Source organism: Antechinus flavipes, chromosome 3, assembly GCF_016432865.1.
Source record: "Antechinus flavipes isolate AdamAnt ecotype Samford, QLD, Australia chromosome 3, AdamAnt_v2, whole genome shotgun sequence".
NCBI classification, from domain to species: Eukaryota; Metazoa; Chordata; class Mammalia; order Dasyuromorphia; family Dasyuridae; genus Antechinus; species Antechinus flavipes.
In genome coordinates this window covers 427,385,930-427,410,950 of record NC_067400.1, presented here as the reverse complement: position 1 = coordinate 427,410,950, position 25,021 = coordinate 427,385,930, and the positions used below count along the sequence as shown (strand labels likewise).

At 32.4% G+C, this 25,021-nt stretch overlaps 1 protein-coding gene across 4 annotated transcripts in view; it reads left to right on the top strand.

The window, feature by feature from the left end:
• Positions 1–25,021, top strand: part of SCN2A (sodium voltage-gated channel alpha subunit 2) — a 155,451-nt gene that overhangs the window by 74,101 nt on the left and 56,329 nt on the right. For all 4 annotated transcript variants that reach the window (XM_051986242.1, XM_051986246.1, XM_051986243.1 and 1 more), the window contains 4 exons: positions 6,826–7,064; positions 15,530–15,703; positions 20,842–21,198; positions 23,603–24,082. In XM_051986242.1, coding sequence (XP_051842202.1) covers positions 6,826–7,064; positions 15,530–15,703; positions 20,842–21,198; positions 23,603–24,082 — 1,250 coding nt within the window. The remainder of the gene's footprint in view (positions 1–6,825; positions 7,065–15,529; positions 15,704–20,841; positions 21,199–23,602; positions 24,083–25,021) is intronic.

Below are 25,021 nucleotides of genomic sequence, written 5' to 3'. Positions count from 1 at the left end.
GGAAATTGCTGTGTATTTCAGGTAAATATAAGTGCTTTGGGGTTTTGTTTTTGTCTTTTATCAAATAAGATTCTAAAGCACTCACACGTTTGTAGAATAATGTGGAAATCAGTTTAACAATGAATGTATTTTGAGGATGCTAACTCAATAAAGTTATGTTCAACAGATGCAACTTGAGCTATGGACTCTCTGTTTTATGCAAGAAATATAAGTCAATTCTCATGTAGGTAAGAATTTAAAGTTAGCCCAGTCTGAAATAAAGATTTCAAAACTAAAGAAATTTTCTTCTTCTTTCAGCTGTTTTAAAGCAGATAACTAAAGTGCATTTGATGCTTATGTAGGTTATTCCATACCAAATATAGTATTTTCCTTAGAGGTTCACATTTAGTAGCATTTTCATTTTATTCCATTTTGTGAAGTGGACTCAAATTTTGTATCCTATTATTTTGGGAATACTTCTGTGTGCAATACGTCCTAAATTATGTGACCTTGTGGAGACAGATTGAGTTTTAAGAGTATGTGTGTATGAGTGTGTCTGTGTGTATGTATGTGTGTGTGTTTATGTATGTATTGTTATAATTAACTCAGTTTCTCACAATATCAAATAGATTCTTATTGGATTTTTTTTTTCCCATCTGAATGAAGACTCATTGAAATTTTAAGTGTCAGAATCCTAGAAATCACAACCATAAAAATCCTAGAAGTGTAAGCTATACAGTATTTATCACAGTCATGTAATTGATATGACAAGTCCCAGTTTTCTTAATGTCCTAATGCAGTAACAGAAATCTTTTCATTGATTTCTACTGGAATATTAAACTCTAGTCCATTCTTCCCCAACCTCGCCTGCCATTAGCTTGCACTCCTTCTCCTCCCCCAGCTGCCAGTAGCTTGCTCCTCCCTGTCCCTCCAGGTAAAGTCTTTTGAAGATTCTCTGGGCTTCTGCTCCTTGCCATAGCAAAACCACTGAGAGGAAGCTGCCAGTGGTTCTGCTACCGATGTCAGCAGCATGGCTGCTCCCTAAAGCAAGAAGTAGAGAAGGAGACAGGGTAAGTCAAAAATAATAGTAATACTTTGCACTTTCAATACTATTAATTTTCCACAAATATAAGAAGTGATTTAGAAAATAGCGCCATAGGTTTGAGCTCTTCTAATAATTAAAAGTTATAACTTTCAAAATGAATATACCAAGAACTCACTCAATCTGGAATCTATAGAGTGAAATATGGGATGGAAATAGATTCAATCATACATCCAATATTTGAACTCAGAGAGTGAGCAGAATCCTGGATGAGGCATTGGGAGAGAGAGAGAAATTTAAATAAGAAACAACCTTATCCTCATGGAATTTGCAAGATAGGGATAAGGCACAAATGCAGATGACTATATAGCAGAAGTGCTTTGGAAAGTTTGAAACAGTTAGCTAATAGTGACTTCTTTGTTCACATTTTTTCTAAGTGCAGAAACTTTTACTTTTTCCCAGTAATTCCCAGGATTTAGTTTTGTGAATCTGTGACCTTTGGATTGATCACTAATTTTTTCATCCTGTTTCCATTAGTTATTTTTTTTTCTGTTTCCATTACTGTAACATCCAAACTTTTCAAACTGAGGTTCCTAATAGGCTGTATGTCAGAAAACTTGTTGACATCTCACTTCCATAGCCATAGTCTATACCTTTCTGGTTTCTCAGAAACAGTAGAATAATCATGTTATGTTTATGTTATCTGATTGTTTGAAAATGTATACTTTCTATGTCTAACTTTGGGTTTTTTTATCTTTATTTTGTTGAATGGGACTTTGTTGATCTGACTTGCCTCCTCTCCTCCTTTTTTCCCTTGTTACTACAGTCAAGTCTTAATTATCCAGGATAATCAAAGTGTACAATAGCATGGTTGATGCAAAAAGAGCAAACAATTTTTAAAAAAATAATAGCTTCAGTAGTCATCAAAACCATTTGGTACTGGCTAAGAAATAGAGTAGTAGATCAGTGAAAAAGATTAGATTCACATGACAAAATAGTCAAAGATTATAGTAATCTAGTGTTTGACAAACTAAAAGACCCCAGCTTTTGGGATAAAAACTCATTATTTGAGTTCTGGGAAAATTGAAAACTAGTATGGCAGAAACTAGGCATTGATCCACACCTAACACCATATACCAACATAAGGTTGAAATGGGTTCATGATTTAGACATAAAGAGTGTTATTATAAGCAAATTAAAAGAACAGAGGTTAGTTTACTTCTCAGGTGTGGAGAAGGAAGAAATTTGTGGCCAAAAACGAACTGGAGTTCATTATTGAACACAAAATAGATAATTTTGATTAGATTAAGGTAAAAAGGTTTTGTACAAACAAAACTAAAGCAGGCAAGATAAGAAGGAAAGCAATAAACTGGGAAAACATTTTTAACTTCAAAGGTTCTGATAAAGGCTTCATTTCTAAAATATAGAGAATTAACTCAAATTTGTAAGAATTCAAGCCATTCTCCAGTTGATAAATAGTCAAAGAATATGAACAAACAATTTTCAGATGAAGAAATTAAAACCATTTCTAATCATATGCTCTAAATCAATATTGATCAGAGAAATGCAAATTAAGACAACTCTGAGATGCCACTACATACCTCTCAGATTGGCTAAAATGACAGGAAAAGATAATGATGAATGTTGGAGGGGATGTGGGAAAACTGGGACACTAATACATTGTTGGTGGAGTTGTGAACTGCTTCAACCATTCTGGAGAGCAATTTGGAACTATGCCCAAAAGGCTATCAAACTGTGCATACCCTTTGATCCAGCAGTGTTTCTACTGGGCTTATACCCCAAAGAGATCTTGAACAAGAGAAAGAGACCCACATGTGCAAAAATATTTGTGGCAGCCCTTTTCGTAGTAGCAAGAAACTGGAAACTGAGTGGATGCCCATCAATTGGAGAAAGGCTGAATAAGTTATGGTATATGAATGTTACAGAATATTATTGTTCTATTCGAAATGACCAGCAGGATGATTTCAGAAAGGCCTGGAGAGACTTATATGAACTGATGCTGAGTGAAATGAGCAGGACCAGGAGATCATTTTATATGTCCATCAGTTCTGATGGATGTGGTTCTCTTCAAAAATAAAGATGATTCAGGCCAGTTTTAATGATTTTGTGATGAAGAGAGCCATCTACACCCAGAGGACTGTGGGAACTGAGTATAGATCACAATATAGCATTTTCATTCTTTTTGTTGTTTGCTTGCATTTTATTTTCTTTCTCACTTTTTTTCCTTTTTTGATCTGATTTTTCTCGTGCAGCAAGATAATTATTTTTGTTTTTGTTTTTGGCTGAGGCACTTGGAGTTAAGTGACTTGCCAAGAGTCACACAGCCAGGAAGTGTTAAGGGTCTGAGGCCAGATTTGAACCCAGGCCTTCCTGACTTCAGGGCTGGTGCTCTATCTACTGTGCCACCTAGCTGCCCCACAGCAAGATAATTGTATAAATATGTATGCCTATATTGGATTTAACATATTTTTTTTTACCATGTTTAATATATATTGGATTATTTGTCATCTAGGGGAAGGGGTGGGAGGAAGAGGGGGAAATTGGAACACAAGGTTTTGCAAGAGTCATTGTTGAAAAATTATCCATGCATGGGTTTTGAAAATAAAAAGATTTATTAAAAAATAAAATAATAGCTTTTTATTTTCAAAATATATGCAAAGATGATTTTCAACATTCATCCTTGCAAAAACTTGTGTTCCAATTTTTTTCTCCCCCTCTTTCCCTCTCCCTCACCCCTAAACAACAAATAATACAATATATGTTAAACATGTGTATTTCTTCTATACATATTTACATAATTATCATGCTGCACAAGAAAAATCAGATCGAAAAAGGAAAAAAAAGAGAAAGAAAACAAAAAGCAAGCAAAACACCAACAAAAAAGGTGAAATGTGATCCATATTCAGGCCCCCCAATCCTAAAAAAAGCAAACAATTAAAAAATTGTTTGATCTTAAAATGCATTTCATTATTTTGCTTTAGCTGATACTAACTTTTGCTTATTTTTCTTGAATATACATCAATTAGAGTATTAGAAAGTAAATTAGAAGCATTTTGAGTGGAAAAGATTAAATGTTTACTGTGGCTGATTCACTATATTGAGACATGGCTGTAGTTTATAGTCTTCTGCTGGTTGTATTGTTTTATATTTACTTTGTGGAATGTATTATACAAATATGATTTTATTCTAGTCCCAAATTTACCTGGTGTGAGGATAAACCAAGACTGCTCTGTATACGCAATTCTGGATTTCCCTATTTGACCTTTTCTCTGTCTTCTTCTACGAAATATATGTTCTTTTATGAAATGAAAAGCAGATGATGATTTTTGAGAATTTTATTAGCATATTAGGAAAAAAGGTAATTGAAAGCATGCTAGAACAGGATGATTTTGTTGCTTTCTATTTTACTATGTGAATCAGCAATCACAATTGATAATGTTTCATGATCCATTGTACTTGAGAAAATTTTATAATAGTAAATGGAAATCCACCCATTAATCAATGTATAACACTAGGTTATCATTTGAATTCTAGAATGTGTCTATAAAATGAAAGCTGCATGTTTGATATTTGTAGGCTCTGTTACTGTTAACTCAGTTAATCACTGACTGTTAAAGATCACCACTTAAATATTTTTTGTTCAAAGAATAAAACTGTGCATTAATACAGTTTAGTTTTAACTGTCATTTAGTAATTCTAATGACCACAAACTTTATGTATTTAACAAACATTTGTTAAATATCTAGTGTATTGAGTACTAAAAGTACTGTGTTGGACACTAAAAAATAGATTTATACTTGTATAGAATTTGATTGTTACTTTAACATTAGTTATTTTAATTGAATCTGACAACAAAAAGTAAAGCAAATAATTCAATGCCCATCTCACATATAAGAACATTAGTCCTTTAAGAACTTAAATGATTTGTCACAAATCACATAGCTAGTAAATACAAAACCCAAAAAGTGCAACCCAAATTTATTGACTACAGATTGATTTTTCTAAAATACCTGCAATGATATCTTTGGGAAACTGAAATTTAAATAAATATAATTAGCCCTAGTTAGTTAATTAATTGTGACCTCAGTTGTCCATTTTATGTTCTTATGCTTATAGTGAATTGGTTGATTGGTTGATTGAGATTTTTAGTTGATAAAGAATTTTAGTTTTGAATATGAACTATCAAAGTTGATAGAACATGAAATAAATTTGAGAATAGAGTGTATTTGGTAAGAGGTACTGATTTCAATTAAATTGTTAGAAATGATCAGCTATTACATATAGAAATTGGAGAGAATTAAAACTAGATGTAGGCCTTCTTCCCATTCAATCAATCTGTAAACAAGCATATAATAAGTACTTACTATGCTTCAGGCACTATGCTTGACCCTAGTGATACAGAGTCAAAGAAACAGATTTTTATTGTTTTTGTACAATATTTTAGCTGTAAGAATGGTCACAGAATCACCTCAAGCTTCTTCACTTCTGAGAACAAAGTCCCACACTATTTAGTTAATTCAGGTGACAAAATTTTTCTTTAAAAGAAAATGGTTACAGTAGTTTCACAAAGAAAGCTATATCTATCTTTATTCTCTCTGTATCTCAACAGATGTGATAGGAACATTTATCTTGATTTTTTCAAATCCTCATTCTTAATAATCTCTCTCAAGATTCTTCATAAAAATTTTTATACTATTTCTTGATAAAATAAGTTGAAATTTCCAACAAGAAAGATATTTCCCCTCATCTTCTTTCTTTATGCCTTTTCTACAAAATCCTCATAATTCCTTGAGTTCCTAGAAAGAAACACCTCTTCTAATGACAGTTAAAACTAAAATGCCTAGCTTCTTGGCTTCTTAAAGAGAAAGCAATGGTTTTGATAGTCTGTGTGAGGAAGGTTTTTGAAACAGGTTTTACAAAGGCATATATTAAGTATACATCAGGTAGCAAGTAGCTAAGGAGATAAGGAAAGGCTTCATGTAAAAGGTGATATTTGAAGAGGGAGCAATCTTTTAAAAGATTTTATAAAGCAGAGGTGAAAACCATATCATATAATTTAAGAGACGATTAATGAGCTAATTAATGCCCCAACAATCTATATTAATAATGGAGACATATAGACTTCTAAGTGCTTGATATTTCCATCATTTCTTGTGGTCTTTAGTTAGCAATGAAATGTGAAAAGTACGTGTGTGGTGGGGGAGAGAGAGGTTTGGAAAGCTTAATGTGCAAATCCATCTTACAGACCTGATTTGTGGGTTTCTGACTTTGGCATATTGCAGCAGATATTGTCTCATTTTAAAGAACAAATAAGCATGTTCTCATTTAAGAATAAGAGATTTCAGATCATTAGTGAAGTTTTAGCATAATTTCTGTGAGTAAATATTCCTTATGAGCAATAATCTAAAACAGAACATCCTGCACTTACCCATAACATAAATACTACATAGTTTCATTTTTTTGTTCCAAAAAATGAAAATTATTTTCTGACAGTTGAAGATTGCGGGTGGAAATCATAAATTCTCCAATTTGGAACTTGCAAATTATATCAAATATTACTGACCCATATGCACTACACATTAATATATGAGATTGCCACAATATCTATCTTAATTCCAAATTGCTTTAATCTCATTGGCTGAGGTCTTAGTAGGTAAAATAGCCATATTATTGGCCCATCATTTCATTTTAGTTTTTTTTCCCTTAAGTTTTAAACCAAAGGCAGTTTAACATGAAACATTTTGAGTACTATGGTTATGAATATTCTTCCCTTTTTCTTCCAGAACTTGAAGAATCCAGACAGAAATGCCCACCATGTTGGTATAAATTCGCTAACACATGTTTGATCTGGGATTGCTGTGAACCATGGCTAAAAGTGAAGCACATCGTCAGTCTCATTGTGATGGACCCATTTGTTGACCTGGCAATTACCATCTGCATTGTCTTGAATACTCTATTCATGGCCATGGAACATTATCCTATGACTGAACAGTTTAGTGGGGTTCTTTATGTAGGAAACCTGGTAAGACTAATGAGTGCACCTTTTTACTTTAAAAGAAAATACTAATGCCCTACTAAATCCCATTATTTATTCTTTAGGTTCAAATAAAATTTGAGATTACTGTCATAGCTGAACAGTTATACTTGTGAGAGCAAAAAAAGTTTAAAATTAAATTTATTTGCAAAATGTATTTGCAAAGTCAAAGATTTTTAAATAACATACTCCTCAATTAGGAATGGAAGTAAATTGCTTCATAATTATATAGGTAATTACTAATTCCTGAGGAAATAGTTATGTTACTAAAAATTCTTACAAAACTTAGGACATTTTCATTAGAGCATGTCTACACTTGCTTACAAAGTAAGATCTTCCCACATCTTATTCATTTAAGTAAGTTTCAAAAGTCACTTGTTAGGCTCTGAAGGAGTAGGTGGTGGACAAAGAATCATATTGTATGGATTCTTATTTCTATTCATTCTAAGAATATATGTTTCCTTAATTATTATTATGTTTTTAAAAAATGAAATGTATGATATTATGCTCATCATGGTGGGGATATGGTCTTTGAACACAGTAATTAATTATTTATTGGTAGAATAAATGTATATCAAAAAGAAGGCAGTTACTTACATAATGGGTCCATTAAATCTTCACATAACTCTAAACTTGACATTTGTGCATGTACATACATATAAATTAAAAGAAAGTTATATGAACATATCACAAAATTTGACCATAATGTAAATCAAGCTCCTTGTCTCTGAAATAACCACCTTCTTTCTTTAATATTACTAAATCTTTTTTTCTAAAAACTATATATTTCTAGGCTAAAGCTTATTGATTTTTTAAAATAAGTATTTTATACTGATATGGTTAAGTTTCTTTAATGAAGACCAAACAGATAAATTTCAGTTTTAGCTAATTTTTTTGTAGCATATGCAAATCCAACAGTATCAAGTTTAAAGTCAATGAAATCAACAAATCACTTCTATTGTAACAGATTTTACTTAGAATGAAAGAAAGGACATTGTATTTATATTAGCTTATGGTGCTAGCTGGGAAGGTAAAACTACAGAAAAGACAGAAAGATTACATGCTCAATTGTGAGATACTTGTAAATACAATAGAAGTTCAAAGAAAGTGTGAATTGTAGTAGGTGAATTCATTTAGGAGCTATTTCAGGACAAATAGATGTAGGTAAATTTGGATTTATTCGTTCATCTCTTCAACAAATATTAATTGAAATTTACTATTTATAAGCCACTGAGCTAGGTGTCCTATGGCCATTTAATAAAGAAAAATAAGTTTGTGCTCTCAAGAAGCTTATGATTTGACAAGATGATGATAAAAGCAAAATACCATAATGAAGGATAATCATAAATTCTATAAGAGAAAGATGTAAACAATATGGTAGAGGTCAAAAATGGGAAAGAGAATAGCTGGCTATAGTGATAAAAGAGGTTTCGTGGAGAAAATAACTTTTGAACTGAACATGGAAGAACAGGGAAAAATTTTAACAAGTAGATTACACATTGAAGTAAAATGGAGTGAATGAAAAAAAAAAAGAAAAAGAAAAAAGACAAGTACTGTGGGCTAATACAATGAAATAGTCATCTGGCCAAAGTCTAAGCTATCATGTAATTCTCATGTGTATATCAGGATTATATAAATCCCTTTTTTTTTTTTAATTTAAATCAAGGTGATTGTGGTGGTCATAAATAATTTGTTGTGATGTGGTGGTCATAAAAATTTAATTTATCTATTTTATTTGTATAGCAAATTTTAGTCTATAAATCTTTTTGTATGGGTAATAACTTAATAATTTGCATTTTGTCTCCCTGAGAATGAAGGATTCTTGGAGTTTTTGTCATAGGAGAAAGTACAATTTTCTGGACTCTTGGGCAGATCTTGTTCTGGTCTTGCTCATGATAATTGCATATTTTGTTAAATTTTATATGCATACATATTCAGCTTTTTTTAAAGAAATCATTTATTATAAGGCTTATGGATTCACAATGAGTTATTTTTAATAGTACTTTATTTTTCCAAAGACATGCAAAGATAGTTTTCAAGATTCACTTTTGCAAAACCTTTTGTCCCAAATTTTTCTCCCACACTCTCTCCCTCCCCCATCCCTTAGACAGCAAGCAATCCAATATAGGTTAAGTATGTGTATAAATTATATTTAGTATATATGTTTGCTATATTTTAAAATCATCAAATTAAAGTAATTACAGGATATAAAGCAATGAAAATATGGTATTACCAAAATGTTGTAGGGGCAGGTGGAGCCTAGAGTCAAGAAGATCTTAATTCAAACCCAACCTCAGACATTGGACAAGTCATTTAACTGCTGTCTGTCTCAGTTTCCTCATCTGTAAAATTAGAATAATAACAACACCCACTTCCCAGGATTGGTGTGAGGATCAAATGTGATAATAATATTAAGCCCTCAGTATGATGTTTAGCATGCAGTAAACACTATATAAATGTGAGCTATTTATCATCATCATGATCATTATTATTTTATTATAACAAAAATATACCTCTCATGAATCATTGAATCACATAATCTTAAAGTTGTAAGAAATCATGGAACTGTCTAGTCCAACTTTTGCCTAAACAAGAATCCTCTTTACAACATAGCCACTGAGTGGTAATTGAGCATTTCCTTGAGAATCTCTAGTGAGCAGACAACTCCTCTGAAGCAATCCACTATATTTTTGGACAGCTCTTGAAAGAAAGTTTTTCTTTTTATCAAGCCTTAATCTGCCGATCTGCAACTTCCTTGTCTAGGTCTGTCCTCTGGAATAAAAAGAACAATTCAAATTTCTTTTCCAAATGATAGCCCTTCAAATAGCTGAATGCATAGTCATGTAACCCTTAAATCTTCTTTTCTCCAAACTAAATACACCTAGTTTCTCAATAATACTTGTATAGTATAATCTCAAGGCCCTTCACTGTAGTGTCTGTCTTATTCTGGATGTTCTCAAATTTTTCAGAATTCTTCTGAAAATAGCTTCAGAACTAAAGATAATCTTGATCTTATATGACTACAACACAACACAGTGTGATTGTTACCTCCCTAATTCATGATGAGCTTTATCACTACTAAAACATCTATGTTTTTTTTTTCCTTCTCATTTTTTTTTTAATTAAGGCTTTTTATTTTCAAAACACACACATAGATTACCCTCAACATTCACCCCTGCACAACCCAGTGTTTGAAATTTCTTCCTTCTCTTCCTTCCATCCCTTCCCCTAGATAGCAAGCAATTCAATAAGTTAATTACATGCAATTCCTCCATACATATTTATCTATGTTTTTTTTTTCCAAACTACTATAATAGACATTTTTTTTTACCTTATTCTTTTGAGCCAATTTCTTGAATTCATCTGTAGTACTTAACAGTTTTTTGCCGTTAAAAGTTCATCAACTGTGCAATGTTTTTCTTTTTCTATTCTGATATCTCTTTACCAGTTTTATGTAACTTTTCAGAAATCACTTGATAAGGGCTCAGCAGTCACATCCACAAGTTCTCACATTTCCTTAAGGATATGTAATTTGAGACTGGTGATTTGATCTTACTAAGAAAATCCTGATGTTTATTTATTGTTTCCTGACTCATTTTTGGAACCTATCCTCAATCAGGAATATTTGCTAATTCTTTTCTAGTAGAAACTGTGTAATTATATAGTATATAGTCTATAAGCTATCCTATATTTTACATTCCAATACATCCATCCCTATGATATTTATTATTTAAATAAAGATATAACTATAGTTATCATGGTAGCTTTATTCAGAGATATTGAAACATATAATTTCATCCATATTTTGATGCAAAATAAAGAATATTAATATCAATAAAATGGATTGCCACATCTATAGAGTATATTTATAACTTTTAGAATCAGCAAAGTACATACCATGTCTTCCAGGGGTCCTCAAACTTTTTAAATAGGGGGCCAGTTCACTGTCCCTCAGACTGTTGGAGGGCCAGACTATAGTAAAAACAAAAACTTTGTTTTGTGGGCCTTTAAATAAAGAAACTTCATAGCCGTGTGTGAGGGGGTTAAACGTCCTCAGCTGCCACATCTGGCCCACGGGGCCGTATTTTGAGGACCCTAGAGACATCTTACCTGATTAACAATACTTTCTTAAAAAACACATCCTGACTCCTCCCCTATTTGTACCTTGCTCTCCATGCAAATAAACTGTAACTCTGCTGACTGAAGCCTAAAATTTCAGTATATCAGTTCTCCCAATTTTTACTAATTACCAAACTCACTCAGAGTCTGATCCATTTCACTTTTACATAAATAAAGTCTTTTGTGACTATAAGAGAATCTCTTTGAATTCTTTCAAACCACCTATGAATCCTGACTATGGGAAACATCTCAAGAATTTGAGGGTGCTTCCTCCATTTTCTTTGCCTTTTTATTACCATTATGTTCAATTGGATTTAGGACTACCCTTAGGACATTGCCAACTTGCAGATTTTGTTTAAGAAGGGTATTCTAACTAACTCTAATTAAGAAAGGTATTCTAACTAATTCTAAATAGAATCAAAGTAGGACTTCTTTGTTCTTTCCCTCGAGTATTTGTAGTCTCTAACAGTTTTCACTGGTGTCTCTATTATTTTTCACAGAATTAAAAATTGATGAAGCTTGAGTAATCTTGTAGCAGAAGTTGAATCTTTTTATTGATTTCAAGACACAAAAGAAAATGTCCTTCATAGAACAATTAAGGAGATGAGAGTTGAAGCACCTACAGGGTACTTTCCTCCTAAACAATAGAGTTCAGAATTTTCAAAATGAAAGTTTCCTTATTGTTTGGAAAGGATTCTGGAAAGGAATCAAATTTGTAGGGACTATGTCAAACCCAGCAATATTAACTTTAACAAGTTTAAAGGCATCACAGCTTGAAGAATCTCCCATTTTTTTGAGGAATTATGCATTCATTTGGATTTGTTTTCTACAGAGCACTAAGATTACCTGTGCATAGATTCAATGTCTTGGTGTGTGCAAATAGGTCCTTATTCATTGGTATTCCCTACTCTCCTCAAAGTCCTACTCCTTCACTTCATTGTAGCACAAAGGGAATTTTCAGTTCTTGAAGACTATTCCTATGACATGAAGAACTGCTTGTTTTCTTTATGTTGGTATAGTTTTGTGTATGTCATTGGCAACAGAATATGTCTGCTTTCCCAGGAGTACTACCCTTGCCCAGTATGGATAGGGACTTCAGTATTCGCCTGGTAACCTGGAGATAAGTTATATGATCAGAGTAACCCATGAGTAACCAACAAAGAAAAATACAAAAGGGCTCTTAGTCCTATGTAGTCCCTTCCTATGCAGTAACAGTGGCCAAGCAGTGCGAAAGGGGGTAAAGGGTGATAAACATTAACGCAGTTGTTAGTTATGAAGTATAAAGATCTTGTCCAGTGACTAATAAGTGGACTTTTTATTGGAGTAAATAAATCATATCAAGTTTGATATTTTTGCTCTAAAAACCAGAAAACAAAAGGAAATTGAAACTCAGTGGAAGAATGGCTGAACGATTCTCCTTAGAGAGGTAAATGCAGGAGCTACTTTTATCATTTATCCAGATATCATTTTCCAGGATATTTTGTTATCCCATATTACAATGTATTTGATAAAGATTTGGGGAAAAAAAAGACACCATGAAAATAATTGCAATCTATGTACTAATAGCTATTGAAGAAGATAGGGGGAAAAAATCTTTAGGAATGCCTTCCAAATTGAATCAATATATACTTTCATGATGTCAGTACATGCATGATAATGAGGAAAATTATGTTAGAGCATGGGGTTCAGGAATAAGGAACAATAGAATCCAAAAGGTTATATACTATAGAAAAGAACCTTGTCTATATACTATAAATAGTTTCTTCAAAAAATGAAGAGGTGTTGAACATGACAAACATCAAAAAAGGCAAATTAATTATATTTTAACAGACTAAAAATGACTGAGATGTGAGTTCTTACTGATTGGATGCAGTCTTACTACCAGTTTATTAGAGCAAAGATAAAAATTAATAATAAAGAATAAATAAAAATGAAAAAAATATATTCAGTTAAAATACTTCAATTCCATTTAAACATTAAAAAAAAAATTAAGTCAATAGAGACAAACTAATCTATAAAAAATTTGACAGTTTTTTGGGAAAGTTTAACAAATGTACATTAATTGCCACAATAAAAAACAACTGAAATGGCATGAAAAACCATGCTAGTTATTAATCAAACAAAGAGATATAGCAGCCACAAAGACTATAAACTTGGCCTCTTAAAATCTTAGAGGATGAGAAAGAAGGATCATCACACAAAACAGAGAAGTCGTGAAGTTTAAGAGAGTTTTGATGAAAGCCCTTTAAATAAGGTCATCCCAAAGGCATTTCAGGATGAAACTGAAAAGAAGACAATAACCAGACTGAAGACAGGAAAAGATCTGCAAAGATTCTCATAACTAGTTCCTTTATATATCAAGAACAGTAGAGTTACTGTATTTGGACACCTAAATCTTGAATGCTTATAGGGGTGGCAGAAAGGGCACTGAAGAGAATAAGTATGAGAAAAAGAACTATATTAGACCTAAGCGGCCCAGAGAAGATCTATGTTGGAGATCACATAATTGTGAGGGAATTTTTGAATATATTTTATAAGTAACTGAAGGAGGGTATGGATGGAAAAAATCTAATGATTTATTACTGCCTCTGAAAGGTGACCAAAAGAATATTAATATGTGTTTCCTTTCCTATTTATGTAAAATAAGCTTGAAAATAAGATATATGCATATCAATGGCACATCAATGAAAGAAGTTATTAGAAAATAGTCTGGTTTTGCAAGTGATATTTCATAATAGATTTCACCTTTTGATTTTTGTTAATTATAAATATCATTTGATTGAGTAGAGTCATCATTACTGCCAAAGGTTCTCCTTCACAAGATATTTCTCATACATATACCAAAAATAAACAAGATACTTTAAAAGGAACAATAGGAAAGAAAATCTAATTTAATGGATCCTCTGAGTGCTTATGTCAAGCAAAGTATGAAATAGGTTTATATGTATTATCTATCTATATCTATATATATATGCCATGGAAGAAATTTAATGCAGAATCTTAATGGTAGAAAAAAATCTCAACTGATGCTTAGATCCTCCAATTATTCATGTTGAGAGATGGCATTGTGTTGATAGCATATGGAACACTGGAATATCTCCTAAATAAGATTCATAATCACTCAAAAGAACTTGGCTTAACATCTATAAAGGAATAGTGTTCATTATTCAGATATGCAGTTGGATTAGCCATTTACACAATTTTTTCTGTTGTTGCTAGATAGATAACTGATGACTAGCCCATTACTCCATTGGTACCTTCATAATATTAAGAAAATATGAGGAAGATCTTTAATATTTTGACTTGACCACTTATGGTGAACTTAAGGAAGGACATGGATGACTAACACAAGATGTATCTATATCATAGGGGGAATACCACGGTGATGAGGAAGGAAGGAAGGAAAGAATGAACGAAAGAAAAGAAATATTAAATGTGCCAGACAATGTGCACTTTATGAATATTTTCTCATTTGATCCTCACAAAATTCTGAGAGATAGGTACTATTATTATTCCCATTTTACAGTTAAGGAAACTGAGGCAAATGGAAGTTAAATGCCCAGGATCACAAAGCTAGAAAGTATATAATACTGGCTTTAAACTCAGATCTTCTTGACTTCAGGCCCAGAGCTCTATCCACTACATCATCAACCTCTCTCTAGAGGAAGATATGAGAAAGAAATATTAAGACAAATGATCTGTCCAAAAGCATGGAGATAAGTAATGAAATTCCTCATGTGTGAGGAATAACAAAAAGACAAATTTGGTTGAAACATTAAACTAAGTAAAGGACAAAATGACTGTCCTTTTTATTAATAGTTTGATATTTTTGGTTAATAGTTAATAGTTTGCCTTTTTAAATTTTCCCCTTTTTTCTGTTAGACCTGTGATTTCATCAATATACTGGGATCTCAGGAAGAAAGGAACACTGGTGTAGAGAAATCCTCTATCAATACAAATTAGCACCTTTTCTTCAAATTTTAGTTTTAGAAAATTGCCTGGAGCCCTAAGAGGTCAGGTGACTTGATCACAGACAATAAACTAAATGGCAGGTCTTGAATGCAGGTCTTCCAAGCTCTCAGAGGCTAGTACTCTACTTACTAAGCTACTCTGTTTATCTCACTTTTCACTTGATAAACTTAAGAGTATTTCAAAATACTAATTGGATTTTTCAGGTTCATATTTGAATTCATATAATTCAATGTGCATTCATAAGTAGGTACTGTGCTATTTTTAAAAATACATATATTATGTGTCTATTGTAATTTCAGAACATTTGTAATCTTGAAAGGCTTTCAGTGATATTAATGTAGTAATCTACATTTTTCTCTTAGGTTTTTACTGGAATCTTCACAGCAGAAATGTTTCTCAAGATAATTGCCATGGACCCCTATTATTATTTCCAAGAAGGCTGGAATATTTTTGACGGTTTAATTGTCAGCCTTAGTTTAATGGAGCTTGGCCTGGCAAATGTAGAAGGACTTTCTGTACTCAGATCATTCAGACTGGTAAATGAATTGCTTATATTTAATGGTGACAAAAAATTGTGTTATATTTTTAATTTTTATATAATTTTATTATTAATGGATCTTTACTTTTAAGCAATGATGTTCTATATAGAATATTAAAATATCTATCATAAGATGGAAAATTGAACTTCACTAATAGCTGTTACCTATAGCTTTATTTTCAAGTATATAGTTAAAAATTCTCAGATGAACTTCAATGGGATTTTTTTTTTCATTTTAGAAAATGATATTTTCCTTTTGTATTTAAAACAATGGCTTAAGTTTATGGGCCTGTTAATAATGGAGGGAGGAAGAAGTCATTAAATTAATTATGCCTCCAAAATTCTCATTAAATTTTTGTGGGTTTTATGGAGGGTAGATTTTGGTAAATTTTTTCTTTTCTGAATTTTCTTGGTCCTTGATAAACAATGTTCTTGTGCATATTTTATCTTCAAGACAATTGGTTTCAAATTCTAGTGGCAAGATCAATTTAGGATCCCCTCCCCTTTTTTTTTTTTTTTGTCAAAATAAAGGTTTCTGTTGTTCTTTTCTCCAGGATATGGTAGCTCTAATTTGAAAATTAACTGGAAAGAGAACCTGAAGTCAGAAGAGAAGATAGGGAATTGAAGTATAATAAAAGAATTCCAGCTCAATTTAGAAATGATTGTTGCCTATATCCTATGGCTAAATAATTGATTGATTTGATTTTAAGAGTATAAATTCACTATACTGAGCCCATGACTTGGTACACATATTCAGCCAAATGTTTTTAGTGTGTTAATTATTTTCTAGGACTAAATTAACTTTGATAAATATTTGATATACATATGATTCAACATTAAACTGATCCTTCTGACATTTATGAAAAAAAATTATTGCTGTTACTTAATTGTAAATGATATTTTAGTGACCTGAAAGAGCTAATACAAAGTCTCTAACATACTAGTAGGTAGCAATTTATATACTTCTAATAGTTGACTAAATTATTGAAAAAATATCCTGACAAAGTAGGGACATATAGATATTAATCCTTTAGTAAAATGAAACTTTTGGAAAATATAGCTGGAAATTAAAACAAAGTATATCTGAGACTTTTTTTATGGATTAAAAGTTATTTGTATTTTACCTTCTGTTGTTTACATTTTAATATTTTTAAAACATTTCTGGATCTGAGAAATAATCAGTAAACAAGCTTTAAAATATACATGACTGAACTTTTTAGTCATTTCCAGATTGTGCAAGAATTCCTTTATTGATCATAAATTCATCAAATCCTCTTCTGGTTTTATTGCAGGAAATATATAAGCAGTTGGGCCTTTAAGAATTTAAATGTCAAACAGATAACTTTATATTGTATCCTAGTGATAGTAGGGCGCTACTGGAGTTTACTGAGATAGGAAATGGGGAGCTGATTTGCTCAAATCAGCATTTTAGGAAAGTTACCTTGCTATCTATGTAGAAAATGGATTGGAGAGAGATACTTTTAGCAAGGAGACAAATTAGGAAGACATTGCAATATTCCAGATGAGAAATGATAATGGCCTGAGCTAGGTTGAGTGGAAATAAGGGGATTTGTGCAAGAGATGTTGTGGAGGTAGAAACAATAAGATTTGAAAACAGAGTATATATTTAGGATAAAGGAAAGTTAGGTATGGAAGATAATGTCTAGCTATGAATCTGGGTGAATGGAAGGATGATAGTACTTTTGGCATGAAGAAAGAAGTTTAGAAAAGATATGGATTTGGGAGTTATGTTTTGGCCATCAGTACAAATGAAATTACAGGATCCTGAAATAGGGAAGAGTAATTAGATGTGAGAAATGTTGTAGAGGTACAATCAACAAAATTTGACAGCTGATTGGATTATGAAATCAGAGAGAAGAATCAAGGATAACTCCAAAGTTGTAAGAGCTGTAAACTATGGTTACTTGAACAGAAAAGTTGGGGTGTTTATTTTGCAATTGGAAAAATAGAATTAGATGTTCTGAGTTAGATTATTGTTAAAAATAAAGTTTTGAGAATCATCTGCATAGAAACGAAGCCATGGAAGCAGATAAAATCACCAAGGAAGCACGTATAGAAAGAAAACACAGGAGAGACTAGGAGAGAATCTAGAAGGATATTCATATTAGAGATATATTATAAGAGATAGATAAAAATCCAGAGGTGGATGATGAGCCAGTAAATGAGGCTGAGAAGGAGCAATCAGATAGGGAGGAGGAGAACCAAGAAATGTTGTCAGAAAGGCTTAAGTCAGGAAAGAATATTCACAAGGAAGTCAAATTATATGCTGCTACGGAGCATATAGAGAAGAGGCCATCTGATCTCAGTTGAGAGATCATTAATAACTTAGCAGAGAGCCATTTTAGTCAAGAGTCAGAAACAAGATTACCAAGAAATGAGGAGTGATTGAGTAGGAAAGAAGTGGGAGCCATGAGTCTAACCAACTTTGCCACAATTTGACTATGAAATGGAGGATAAAAAATTATATCTTCTGAAATGGCTGTCAAGTGAAGGATTTCTCTCTTGTTTTTGCTTTTAAGTAGTGAGGCCATATTTGTAGGGAATGAATCCAGTAAACAGGGAGAGATTAAAGATGGAAGAGCATGAGCAAAAGAGGGAAAAGAAAGCTCCCAAAGGAGAAAGGGGACATGAGATCAAAGGCACTAGTATATGTTAGGATTTTTACAAGGTGCTAAGTCAGTTATATAATTTAGCATGGTACTTAACAGTTCTGCAATTCACTAATGTACTTAGTACTTATTAGAGTTCTACAAAATTCACACCTTTAAGAGAGCATATATAAGCTAGGAGCCTCAACCAGGATTCAGTCTGGGACATTCAGAAGTCAGAAAGGGCAAGCCCACTCTTGGAGGAGGAGACAGATTGATTCCATTTTCCCGCTTTGCGCTGGCTGGAGACATTCGGAGGAGGAGAGGCTGAAGCTGGCAGAGGCAAAGGACTAGTGGCAGGAGCTCTAGGAACCAAGGAGAGAGATAGGCCTCTAAGAAAGCTAACCAGGCCCCAGGAAGGAGACAAGAATTTGAAGGAGACAATAAAGGATGTGGACTTTAACATCTGACTGCATTTGGGGTGATTACTCTGAACTGAAACTAAGGCTGCCTCCAGAAGCCCCCCCAAGAAACCTACTCCCAGAAAATATTGCATTTTAGAGAAGATCATTACAAGTATAAAGCTTGGTCTTGGCAAATAGAAGGGCCACCTCTATTTCAGGGACCTTAAAAGAGGAGGAGAGAATGAGGCCATATAGAGAACTTTTGAAGTACTGAGTAAGATACAAATGAGAATGCTGAATGTCCTCAATTTCTTGGTAAAGTATGTGGCAGGTATTTTGTTTGAGGGGCAGGGAGATTGTTGTTGGTAACTCGAGAAGAGAAGACTAATGTTTGGAACAGCTAGTACTTGTAAGAAAATAAAGACTCAAGAAAAATAAAAGCATTCTTCTGTGGTAGCAGTTGACATTAAAAAATATAAATTTATCATAAATCCATTTAACACTGTTGGATAACTTTATTTGGTAACATTAAGCAGTACTAGAGTAGAAACAGAAAAGGTGGATGATGGAAGTAACCCATGGCTGAGAATTAGAAAGGCTTGAGAATCATTAGAGCAAGTGATGGACCCAAGATCAAGGAACAGTGCAGATGCACATAGATTAAATGGATTGAGAATGTGAAAGGAAGAAAGCAAGGGTGATGCTTCAGAAGAACAGAAAAGGATGGAGAAAATGAAGATTGCATTGAGTTCAGAGGAAATGTTTAGGAGAAATGAGGCAGAGGGGTATGGGAAAATAAGGATACTTATGATCATGGAAGTGAATATCAAGAGTTCATGATTGTGCAGTTGGCATAGCTATAGGTGGCAATGAGATGTAAGCTGTGGCTACTTCTGAATAATTGAGGTGGGGCTGAAAATGTAGGTCATGGAAGTCAAAAATAATTGGCAGGTTATTGAAGGAGGGAGACATCAACATTTTTACTGAAGTTCCAAAATATGAAGACAGAAGAGGCAGTGGGAAGAAGAGTGAGCCAGATACTCTGTTCCTTGAGAAAGAAGGCAAATCTATTACACTAAGGATTTGTACCAGATATGATAAACAGATATAGAGACCTTTAGTGAAGAAAAGGCTCCTGTGTGATATTAGTAGAATTACGCTTTGAAAATGTCAACAAGGAGCAAATAATATTATTTTTCCTCTTTTTCCCCCTGGTCCAATATGTCAGGGGCATAAGATGATCAACCTATATTTTAGATGGTAGTAAGAGACAGTATCTCCTGATAGTGCAAAGTTTATGAGAGTTCAAGATAACTGAAGAGCATAAAAGGAAAAAGTTGTATATGAAAAGGATTTTTTTTAGAATTATAGCAGAGGTTCCAAAGGATAGAGGATACATGGCCTGTTGAAATAGGAAGGAAGGAGAAGGGAATGATTTAAGAGGAAGATGACATAGTTGAATGGAGATGTAAAAACAAGGTCTAGCAAGCTACTGGGTTTCTCATATTAATATATAGCAACATTGTCCTGTCCTCAAAGAAGTAAGCTCATTGTAGAGTGCTGCTGAAATTGAAATATTATTGAAAATATATTTAAATTATTAAAATAGTAGATATAGAAATAATTACTTCATACTTCAAAAACCATAATTACTCCAGAAATAAATTTTCATGTACATATTCATGTACATATGTGCATATACACAAACATTATATATATAAAGATTTGTAAAGTGTTTCATGTATATTCTCTCAATTGATCCATCAACAAAACTATAAGGTAAGTACTATTATCCCCATTTTACAGAAGAAAAAACTGAGACTGAAAGTGAATAACTGACTTTCTTGTGATCTCAAAATCATTAAGCATAAGGAGCAGAATTCAAACCCAGCTCTTTCCTGACTATAGATCTACTAAGTTTTCTATAGCACCTTGTTTCTTTTCAGTACATGGACCAAAATAACAAGGAAACAAACAAGGAACAGAGGTAATATATTCAGTAGCCACTAATGGGAAAACATACCAATAATCCATTTCCCAAAAGATCTAGATATGAGTGAGGAACAGAACTTAATTAGTCACAGTAACAGTTTTTTTTTTTTTTAAATGCTTTTTTCCCTTAGCTTCGAGTTTTCAAGTTGGCAAAATCTTGGCCCACGTTGAATATGCTGATAAAGATCATTGGTAACTCAGTCGGGGCTCTGGGAAACCTGACCTTAGTACTGGCCATCATTGTCTTCATTTTTGCTGTGGTCGGCATGCAGCTCTTTGGCAAGAGCTACAAAGAATGTGTCTGCAAGATCTCCAATGACTGTGAACTGCCACGCTGGCACATGCATGACTTCTTCCATTCCTTCCTGATTGTGTTCCGGGTGCTGTGTGGAGAATGGATAGAGACCATGTGGGACTGTATGGAGGTGGCAGGCCAAACCATGTGTCTTACTGTCTTCATGATGGTCATGGTGATTGGAAATCTAGTGGTATGTAGATGTATTTCTTCATTGTTTTAAAACCTCCAATGATGTACACCATTAAGAAAGATGCATGACTCAACTACCCTTTTAGGAAACGAAATTAATATTTTATATGATTGGTTTTACATTACAGTGGAAAATACCACAGCTAGTGTTCAATTATTCATAAAAAGAGGACAGGAATAGCTTGGATAATTGAAGTCCACAGAAAACCCAGAAATAGCATTTGAACCAATAGTTTCTGAATGCCCTCCTCTATTTATAATGATCACTTTTTGTTTTGTATAAATATCACTTTTAGTTTTCTCTTATAGATTCTGTGCTAAGTGCTCACATATGCTCACAAGCATGAGTTTGAAATGTTTCAAATCTAGGTTTCCTGCTATCTCAGAGTTCAAAAGCTATAATGAAGTGGGGGAAATTCATCTTCACACCTTTTTATTAAATATTTTTTTTCCTAAATAAGGTAAAAACAATTTTTGGCAATTAAAAAAAGAAATTGAGTTCAAATTCTCTCCCTCATTCTTTCTCCCTCCTTCTTGAGAAGACATACTTTCAAAAGAATGCAAGGCATTTGGTTATTAAAAACTTGTTTTCCATCAAAGTATCTTTTGTCAATAGAAAAATAAATGTACTGGGAGTGGGAGGGGTGGGAGAGTGGAATACATATATGAAGATATAGTCTCTCAATTTCTTTGAAACCTGGAAATACATGGATGAACTGATCCAGAGAGAAGTGAACAGAATAAGGAGAACAATTTAAACAGTAATAAGAACACTAAAAACAAACCTAGAAAAATCTAAGAGTTTGATCAACACAGTGACCAACCATGGTTCCAGAAGTCAGCTTTTAACAGAAAAGTGATGGATTCAGGGTGAAGAAGGAGACATATTTTTTGGACATGGACAATGTAGGAATTTGGTTTTTTTGTTTTTGTTTATGATGTATATTTGTTATAATGTTTTTGTTTTTTAATAGTGAGAAGGTAGAGAAAGGTGAAAAAAATAATTTTTGTTAATTGAAAAAAAAATTAAAAACCAAAATACTTTTCCTGTAGTGAAATACATTTTAAATTTAGAAGAAAAATTATCCATAATTGTGGAGCTTAGCTATTATTAATTTGACAAATAATTGTTATACATATGTAAAATACACAACAAAAATTGTAAAGTAGTAGAAGACAGATTAGATTGTGACAGACTTGAATAAAAGACCCCTTAAGTACAAACTTTTTTTTTCCCTTTAAAGAATGGGGTGGTTGTAAGCAGGCTACAATATATAACAAAAAAAGAATTTCAAAAAGAAGATGTCTTTAGGAAAATATGTAGTCAAAACAGATGTGTTAGTTACATGGTCAGAGCTTTCCTTCCCTTTTTCTAATATCTTTAAAAAATATATTTCAGGTTTTTTTAAGATATTAGAAAAAGGCAAGGAAAGCCTCTAGAACATTGGGTTGAACTTTTTATATAAAACTTATAGGAGGACATGGATAAGAGTCATTTAGTATGGGAAAATATGAATGAGTTGGAGGGAATCTAAAATTGATAAAAAAAAATACAGATTTAATTAAGGAATGAGAAACTACTGAAACTTTTTGATTAGTGAAATAATTTTAAAAGGACAGTATTTTAGGGAACTGACTGCCAATGATATATGTAAGATGAACTAGAAGGGGAAAATACTGATCACATAATAGAAAATACAAGTTTATTAAAAATCAAACTTAGCTCTCCAATTAACACATCTTTATATTTATATGTCAAGTTGATAAGAGAAATAGTTTCCTAGGGCAGTTAGCCCCTGGATTTTATCTTGATAAAAATACAAAATTAAAATTAGACACTAAAGATAATACTAAGCAATCATTTTAATTTTATCTTTCTTTTCATATTTTTGTGTATTTTATAACAATGCTTTATATAAAACACAGAAAAGTCTGGTTTTTATAATAATAAAAATTATATACCCCAGATATGTTTTATTTATATCTTACATAGAAATTGAATATAATAAAATTCTTTAGAAATTAATACTCAATAAAAACCAACTTCTCATATAATATCTCTAGGGATATTGCCTAATAACTTTGACTCCTCAGAAGTCATTGATAAAATGTGAATGCATATGGTTTCAATGTGAATTCATTGAAAATCACAGAGATGGCCAATTTCATGACTTAAAATTGTCAGTCTTTGCTAAAGATCTTGACTTTGATACTTAAATTTTGTTTTATATTTTATCAGAGTTCTCTGCTTTGATAGATGAAGTAGTTGCAATCATTTTAGCAAGATAGTCTAACATGGGTCACAGAAAATAGCTGTTGACACAATCATTGTGTTAGAAATATCATATTTAATCATACTGGAAACAATTAGACTTTCTGATACCTGTTTTCTTATTGCATTTTAGGTATTGAACCTGTTTCTAGCCTTGCTACTGAGCTCCTTTAGTTCAGACAACCTTGCTGCCACAGATGATGATAATGAAATGAATAATCTCCAGATTGCTGTGGGAAGGATGCAGAAGGGAATAGATTATGTGAAAAGAAAATTACGTGAATTTATCCAGAAAGCCTTTGTTAGAAAACAGAAAGCTTTGGATGAAATCAAACCACTTGAGGATCTAAACAATAAGAAAGACAGCTGTATTTCTAACCATACCACAGTAGAAATAGGCAAAGATCTGAATTATCTTAAAGATGGGAATGGAACAACCAGTGGAATAGGCAGCAGTGTTGAAAAATATGTTATTGATGAAAGTGACTACATGTCATTCATAAATAACCCCAGCCTCACTGTAACAGTACCAATTGCTGTTGGAGAATCTGACTTTGAGAATTTGAATACAGAAGAATTCAGCAGTGAATCAGATCTAGAGGAAAGCAAAGAGGTAGGGATTTTAGAAATAAGAAATGTGTTGGTATTTTTTAAAACTTTTTTATGTTGTTGGACAATGCTAAATCTAAGTTTGTTTTTTGTTTTCTTTTTACTGAAAAAAGAAGTAATCTCTATCAACTATGGCAAGACTAATGATTGATATGTAAGTTTCACTTCAGTATCAAAGATCCTGGTAATTTTGTTATTTCTATCAAATAATCATAATTTTGGATGTTTTATGATACTTAAAATAGTGAAATAATGTTGAATTTTCCTTCTTATGTGTTTTATCTTGTGGTTAATATAATGCTCTTGTAAAAGGTTTCTACTGATATACTAAATACCTATGGTTGGAATAATACTAAAATAGAAATCATTCCCATAACAGTACTTTTAGTTTATGTGTCTTAAGTGTTTTTAAATGTAATGGAAAAATCTTTGGTGAAAAAGTAATTGGATCTCTAGGGATATTACATCCTCAACTCTTAAAAAGTCATTGATATAAAGTGATTGCATTTGGTTTCAATGTGGATTCACTAAATGTTAGATGGCCAATCTTATGACTTAATATTGTCAGTCTTGGCTAACTAAAATCAGGTTTGGATTTGGACCTTAACATTCGCATTTTGTCTTATATTTTATCAAACAGCGTAATTGGGGAAAGGGAAATCTTTCCCCATAAAACTTATAGTCCTAATTGTGAATTTCCTTTTTTAAAGAAGTTTGACAAAATGACAATTCAGCTTTGCAAAAACCTAGAAATGAAGAGTTTGATTCTTTGCATTGTAAAAGTATCTGTTTCATAAAAGGAATCTTTTAAGTCAGAGGTCTCTGAAAACACATAAGTGTTAATTTTTAGATCAAGCCAGTTCCTACTGGAAAAGGGAAAAGATGGTGAATAAGAGGGGGACACCTTAAAGATTTAAAGATAAAATATTAAAAATCACTTCAC